This window comes from Carlito syrichta, unplaced genomic scaffold (genome assembly GCF_000164805.1).
Source record: "Carlito syrichta isolate Samal-C Ts95f unplaced genomic scaffold, Tarsius_syrichta-2.0.1 Scaffold305649, whole genome shotgun sequence".
Taxonomy (NCBI): Eukaryota; Metazoa; Chordata; class Mammalia; order Primates; family Tarsiidae; genus Carlito; species Carlito syrichta.
The window spans coordinates 498,375-504,688 of NW_007249745.1; the positions used below are offsets into that span (position 1 = coordinate 498,375).

The window sequence follows — 6,314 nt, forward strand, 5'->3', positions numbered from 1 at the left end:
TTGATTAATTTAAAAAAAAAAAGAGGCTGAGCCAAGCACAGTGGCTCACTCCTGTAATCCCAGCGCTTTGAGAGGCGGAGGCGAGACTGACTGAGTCCAGGGGTTTGAGACCAGCCTGGGCAACATGACGAGACCGCACTCGTCTCTACAATAAATCAGAAAAATTAGCCGGGTGTGGTGGTGCTCACCTGTGGTTCCAGCTACTTGGAAGGCTGAGAAGGAAGGATCGTCTGAACTCAGCAGGTCGAGGCTGCGGTGGCATGAGCGTGCCACTGCCATCCAGCCTGGGCAACAGAGTGAGACTCTGACTCAAAAACAAACAAAAAAAACCAACAGGCTGAGGTGGGATTTGAACCAGGCGGTCTGATTTCCCATAAATCAACCAAGAGCTGGAAGGAGAAGGACAGGACCTCACAGAAAAAATCAGGCAGAGTTTGATCTGTTAGCTTTATACCTAGGGGTCTTCCAGCCCACCTACCTTTTGCTTCCAGGGAGCCCATTTCATAGAGCAGAAGATAGGGGCCCAGAAAGACAAAGATAACCTCGGGGGCACCGTGGAGGCAGCGGTTCTATATATCTGGAGGTCTGGGAGTGGGGGCATAGCCGGGATGGGTGGGCGCCCGGGTCGCGAGTCCTCAGCGCCAAACTACAACTCCCAGGAGGCGTCGGGCGCCCACAGCCCGCGTGACGTCACGGCGGCAGAGGGCGCAGGCGGCTCGGCTCGCCCGGCCGGTCGACGGTTCGGGCTGTTCCGCTCGGACCCGGGCCCTGGCTCTGGCCCCGCGGTAAGTGGAGCAACCCGCGCAGATCCTGCCCACGGAGGCTCCGCAGTGCAAGCTCGACGCTTCCAGCGCTGAGCGGGAGCGCGCTCAGACGGGGACTGGCATCTACCATATGGAGGGGGATCCGGGCCGAACCAAGTGACCCCGCGTGTGGGGGAGACTCAGAGAGGAACTACGGGCCGCACCCTCGATGCGGCGGGCCCTGACGGGCACAGTGCTGTTTGTCGCACGTACGCAGTCCAGGCTCGCGGGACACGGATCAGAAGGCGTTGGGTGGGGGTCGGCCCCGCCCCCCTGAACACAGGACCAGAAGGAGCCGGGGCGAGGCTTACGGGCTGGAGAGGTCTGAGGGTCTCCCCCCACCCCCACCAGATAGAGCCTCAGGCTGAAGAATAGGAGCTCCGGAAAGCAAGGCTGTTCGGGCTCGGCCTGTGTGTGTTTGGAGGGCTGGTTGAAGGTGTGGGCAGAGATTGCCTTGAGGATACCGGTGCACGCTTGGAGAGGTGGTGGGAGTTGTCTGAATTCGGATCCTTACAAATCCCCCTTCCTTGCCCTGGTAGATGGGAGCTGCTTTCCAGGAGCCGAGCTTGTCAGCATCCTCCATGGGCCCTCGCCCCTGAAGTCAGAGAAGAGTCCCAGCCCACCTACACCCCTCGTCCTGTTTTGGGGTCGCCTCCATCCCTTGGGTCCTCAGCCCTCGCGGCTGCTCAGTCTGTCAAAGGGACAGGATGATGATACTGGCATCGGTGCTGGGGAGCAGTCCCCGGGGCGGGGCTCCACTCTGGCCCCTCCTGGGGATGGCACTCTCCCTCAGGGCCCGCTCAACGTCAGCCACCGATACACACCATGTGGAGATGGCCCGGGAGCGCTCCAAAACAGTCACCTCCTTTTATAACCAGTCAGCCATCGATGTGGCTGCAGAGAAGGTATGCAGCTGGGGTGGAAAGCCTGGGCCTGGGAGCTGGAGTGGGTGTCCTGGGAAAGCATAGAGGCGATGTGGCGCCTTGCAGGGTGTTGGAGGTTCTTTGCTCAAGGCCCATCTGTGTCTCCAGCCCTCAGTCCGCCTCACTCCGACCATGATGCTCTATTCCGGCCGCTCTCAGGATGGCAGCCACCTTCTGGTAATATTCCTGCCTCCTAATTTCCCCTTGGCTCTTGGAACTCTGGTCCAGCCACTGAGATCCCAGCCTGCCTTCCTTTCTCTTTTTCTTCTAGAAAAGTGCCCGGTACCTGCAGCAGGAGCTGCCCGTGAGGATTGCTCACCGCATCAAGGGCTTCCGCTGCCTTCCTTTCATCATTGGCTGCAATCCCACCATACTGCACGTGGTAAGGTAGAGAGGACCTTAGATTAGCATGTCCACTGCCCAAGGGGAAATGGGGAGTCTGGGGCTCAGAGTGGCAGAAACTTGCTTGCCGAAAGGTGTCAGGGCTCTACAGGATTCCACCTCAAGCCTCCAGATGCTGGTTCATGGAGGCTGGAAAGGCCTCAATGGGGGTTCGGCCACTTGATTGGGTTGAGTGGTGATCCCCATGGGCAGGCAGGGGCGACTGTTCTCTACCCAGTGCCCATGGCACCCCTGTGAATTCTCACACCTCTTCCTTGCAGCACGAGCTGTACATCCGTGCCTTCCAGAAGCTGACAGACTTCCCTCCGGTGAGGGCTGGGCCAGAGCAGGGTGAGGGGCTGAGAGGTTAGGGTTGGACCACCTGTGCTCATGACTCTGTGACCTGCAGATCAAGGACCAGGCAGAGGAGGCCCAATACTGCCAGCTGGTACGACAGCTGCTGGATGACCACAAGGATGTGGTGACCCTCTTAGCTGAGGGCCTGCGTGAGAGCCGGAAGCATATAGAGGTCAGGGGCAGCAAAGTAGGGGGCCGAGCCTGTTGGAGAGACTGGGAAAGGGCATATGGTTCTGAGGCCTCACTCTTGACAGGACGAAAAGCTTGTCCGCTACTTCTTAGACAAGACACTGACGTCGAGGCTTGGGATCCGCATGTTGGCCACCCATCACCTGGCGTTGCACGAGGACAAGGTAGGGCACTGAGCCTAAGACCTGCCTAGGAAGGTTAGGAGGGACAGAGGCAACTGAGCTGGGGATCTGGGCCCCTCCTAGGGAGAGGCTCTAGGCTGCTGCTTTTTTTTTTTTTGAGTTGGAGTCTTACTCTGTCGCCCAGGCTGGAGTGCAGTGGCATGCTCACAGCTACTGCAACCTCGACCTGCTGAGTTCAGGCGATCCTTCTGCCTCAGCCTTACAAGCAGCTGGAAATACAAGTGTGTGTCACCACACCCAGCTAATTTTTATTTTTGATTATTTATTGTAGAGATGAGGTCTCGTCCAGTTGCCCAGGCTGGTCTTGAACCCATGGGCTCAGACAATCCTCTCACCTTGGCCTCCCAAAGTGCTGGGATTATAGGCGTGAGCTACCACGCTCAGCGGAGCTACTGCTTTGTGGCAGTTCAGAAGCTGCAAGCACTTGGCAGCTGAGGTGGGGGCGGAGGTGTTACTGACCTTTTCTCCTGCTAGCCCGACTTTGTTGGCATCATCTGTACTCGTCTGTCACCAAAGAAGATTATTGAAAAGTGGGTGGACTTTGCCAGGTAAGGCTAGAATGGCTAAGGTGATGATCTCTTGGAGCAGGGAAGGCTTGGGTTTGAACCCTTCCCTGGGGTCTGGTCTGGGACTGGGTTTCTCAGTGCTGGCACTACTGACATTTGGCGCCAAATAATTCTTTGTGATGGGGGCCTGTCCTCTGCATGCATGTCAGGATGTTTAGCAGAATCTCTGGCTTCTCATTTGATGCCAGTAGTAAACTCCCCCCTAAGTTGTGACAAGCAAAAATATCTCCATACAGTGCCAAATGTTTCTTAGTGGGGTAGGATTGCCTCCATTTGAGAACCACTGATCTAGGGTCACCTGTCTGAACTCTTGCTCCTGTCTACAGACGCCTGTGTGAGCACAAGTATGGCAATGCCCCTCGTGTCCGCATTAACGGACATGTGGCTGCCCGTTTCCCTTTCATCCCTATGCCACTGGACTACATCCTGCCTGAGCTGCTCAAGAATGCCATGAGGTGGGCTGGCTGGACATGTTGGGTGGGGGGTAGATAGGAACTGCGGTGCTACTTACTGGTCTCTCCCCGCTGCATAGAGCCACGATGGAGAGTCACCTAGACACTCCCTACAATGTCCCAGATGTGGTCATCACTATTGCCAACAATGATATCGATCTCATCATCAGGTTTGCCTTGAGTGGGAGTTGGGCTAGGTGGGGGGCGGTTTCTAGGCACTGTTTCTGACTTGTTATAGGACTCAAACCAGTACCTGCCCCACTCTGGACTTGGTCCCTGACCAGACAAGATATTCTGTCAGCCATGAGATGGATATTAATGGAGCTGCGGTCATCTGCAGGCTCCAGGGTTCTGCCTCTGTTAGTAACTGAGGGGACTGGAGTTGGGAAGGAGCCAGGAGTAACCAGTCTGTGATGCTGGGCCGAAAATAAATGTCAGATCCTGTGAGAAGGTATAAGCAGTCAATGGCCCAGACAGAGGTGAGGATGGAGAATGTAGCTTATACAAATAAGACCCAAGGGCCTAGTAGACCACTTTTCACCTTTGGGTGGAAGGGACCATCTGTTTGGGAGGTAGTGAGCACCTCATCCGAGCTGTAGCTCATTGTCGAAATCCCGTCAGGATTTCAGATCGGGGTGGAGGAATCGCTCATAAAGACCTGGATCGGGTCATGGACTACCACTTCACTACAGCTGAGGCCAGTACCCAGGATCCCCGGATCAGCCCCCTCTTTGGCCACCTGGACATGCACAGCGGTGGCCAGTCAGGACCCATGCACGGGTGAGGCCTCACCTGGCCAGGATGGAAGGGCGGGGGGCCCTAGGAGATTCCAGCCTCAGAAGCCCCTGTCTTATCCCCCTGTCCGTCCCCAGCTTTGGCTTCGGGTTGCCCACATCACGGGCCTACGCGGAGTACCTTGGTGGTTCCCTGCAGCTGCAGTCCCTGCAGGGCATTGGCACAGATGTCTACCTGCGACTCCGCCACATCGATGGCCGGGAGGAAAGCTTCCGAATCTGATCCCACAGCCTTTGGCTTGCTCGCCTGCCCAGCCTGGGCCACATTCCCTGCCGGGACCTTCCAGGTCAGGCAGGGTGACACTCTGCTCCACACGCTGCTGCATCTTGGGTCTCAGGGCCCCAGACAGATGGACTTACATGGAGCTGGGCACTGCTCCTCCTCAATAGGGCCCGCCGCTTCCTTGCCTCTGGCCTTGGAGGGGAAGAAACGGGGACCCCTGAGGCCTCTAGCACCAGCTCCGTCATTCTCGTTCCTGGGGAACCCCTACTTGACCTGTTGTTTGTTATTAAAGTTCGCATTTTGAATGCCCTCTTGGGCCCCGCGTGTGGGAAGGGCAGGTGGTTCCCTGGGCCCTTGGGTTTAACTGGTTCATGTTCTAGTATCTTAACTCCTGACAGCATGGCAGATCTGGAGGAGTATGAGTCCCAAGTCTCTTACATGTTTGATTTAGTGGGAGTAGAGTGACTAAGGCAGCTTAGGCAAAGACCTGTTAATTCATCTCTTTTTTTTTCAAAGTTTTAAAACAAAGTTTAAGCCGGGCTCAGTGACTCAGCCTGTAATCCCGTGCCTTTGGGAGGCTGAGGTGAGTGGATTGCCTGAGCCCGCGGGTTCGAGACCCGCCTGGGCAGCGAGACCTCATCTATACAATAAATCAAAAAATCAGTTGGGCGTGGTAGCGTGCGCCTGTAGTTCCAGCTACTTGAGGCGGAAGGATCGCCAGAGCCCAGCAGGTCGAGGCTGCGGTGGCCGGGAGCGGCCACTGCACGCCAGTCTGGGCGACAGTGAGACTCCAATTCAAAAACAAACAAACAAAAAACCAACAAAGTTTATTAGAGAAAGAAGAAAGAGACATGCCAGAGCTGACATGGGTGAGAGAAACCACCTATTCAACTCATTTAACCAAAGTTTCTGGTCCCAGATAATTTTTTATTTATTTATTTTTTTGAGTTGGAATCTCACTGTTGCCCAGGCTGGAGTGCAGTAGCACATTCATGGCCACTGCAGCCTTGACTTGCTGGGCTCAGGCAATCCTTCCGCCTCAGCCTTCCAAGCAGCTGGAACCACAAGCGTGTGCTACCATACTTGGCTAATTAATTTTTTGTAGAGAAGAGGTCTTGCCAAGTTGCCCAAGGTCTTGAAGCCCTGAGCTTAGGCAGTCCTCTTGCCTCCACCTCCCAAAGTCCTGAGCTTACAGGCATGAGCCACCATGCCCGACCCCCAGAGAATACTGAAGGCCCAGGTTGACACAGCTTCATGTCTCAATCCTGACTTCCCTTCCTGGCAGTCAGTTTCTAGAGGTGAAGGTCACCAGACTGGGCAACCTCCTGAGCCACCTGATTCCTGAGCCTGATTAAGGTTAAAAATACTGTGTCTGCTGCTGCCAAGGAAAAGAACACACAAGGTTGTGCCCTGGCAGTCCCCACCAGGGACTGGGTGCCCTACC

General features: G+C 55.8%; 1 protein-coding gene across 2 annotated transcripts; it reads left to right on the forward strand.

Annotated features, from left to right (window-relative positions):
- The first annotated feature begins 596 nt into the window (after window positions 1–596).
- Window positions 597–5,180, forward strand: BCKDK (branched chain ketoacid dehydrogenase kinase). Of its 2 annotated transcripts, XM_008062050.1 has the most exons (12): window positions 597–785; window positions 1,343–1,708; window positions 1,835–1,903; window positions 1,998–2,108; window positions 2,389–2,436; window positions 2,517–2,636; window positions 2,719–2,817; window positions 3,310–3,383; window positions 3,728–3,856; window positions 3,934–4,023; window positions 4,475–4,633; window positions 4,726–5,180. In XM_008062050.1, exons 2-12 carry the CDS (start codon window positions 1,511–1,513, stop codon window positions 4,868–4,870), a joined length of 1,242 nt encoding a protein of 413 aa, XP_008060241.1. In that variant the 5' UTR covers window positions 597–785; window positions 1,343–1,510; the 3' UTR covers window positions 4,871–5,180. The 2 variants fall into 2 exon arrangements, with proteins under 2 accessions (XP_008060241.1, XP_021570112.1); XM_021714437.1 differs by lacking the exon at window positions 3,934–4,023 and having other exon boundaries at window positions 4,475–5,180.
- Window positions 5,181–6,314: the final 1,134 nt, after the last annotated feature.

Coding starts and splice junctions, on each gene's coding strand:
- BCKDK (XM_008062050.1), top strand. CDS start 1,511: ATGATGATACTGGCATCGGTGCTGGGGAGCAGTCCCCGGGGCGGGGCT. Junction 1,904..1,997: donor AGGATGGCAGCCACCTTCTG/GTAATATTCCTG, acceptor TTTTTCTTCTAG/AAAAGTGCCCGGTACCTGCA. Junction 3,384..3,727: donor AAGTGGGTGGACTTTGCCAG/GTAAGGCTAGAA, acceptor TCCTGTCTACAG/ACGCCTGTGTGAGCACAAGT.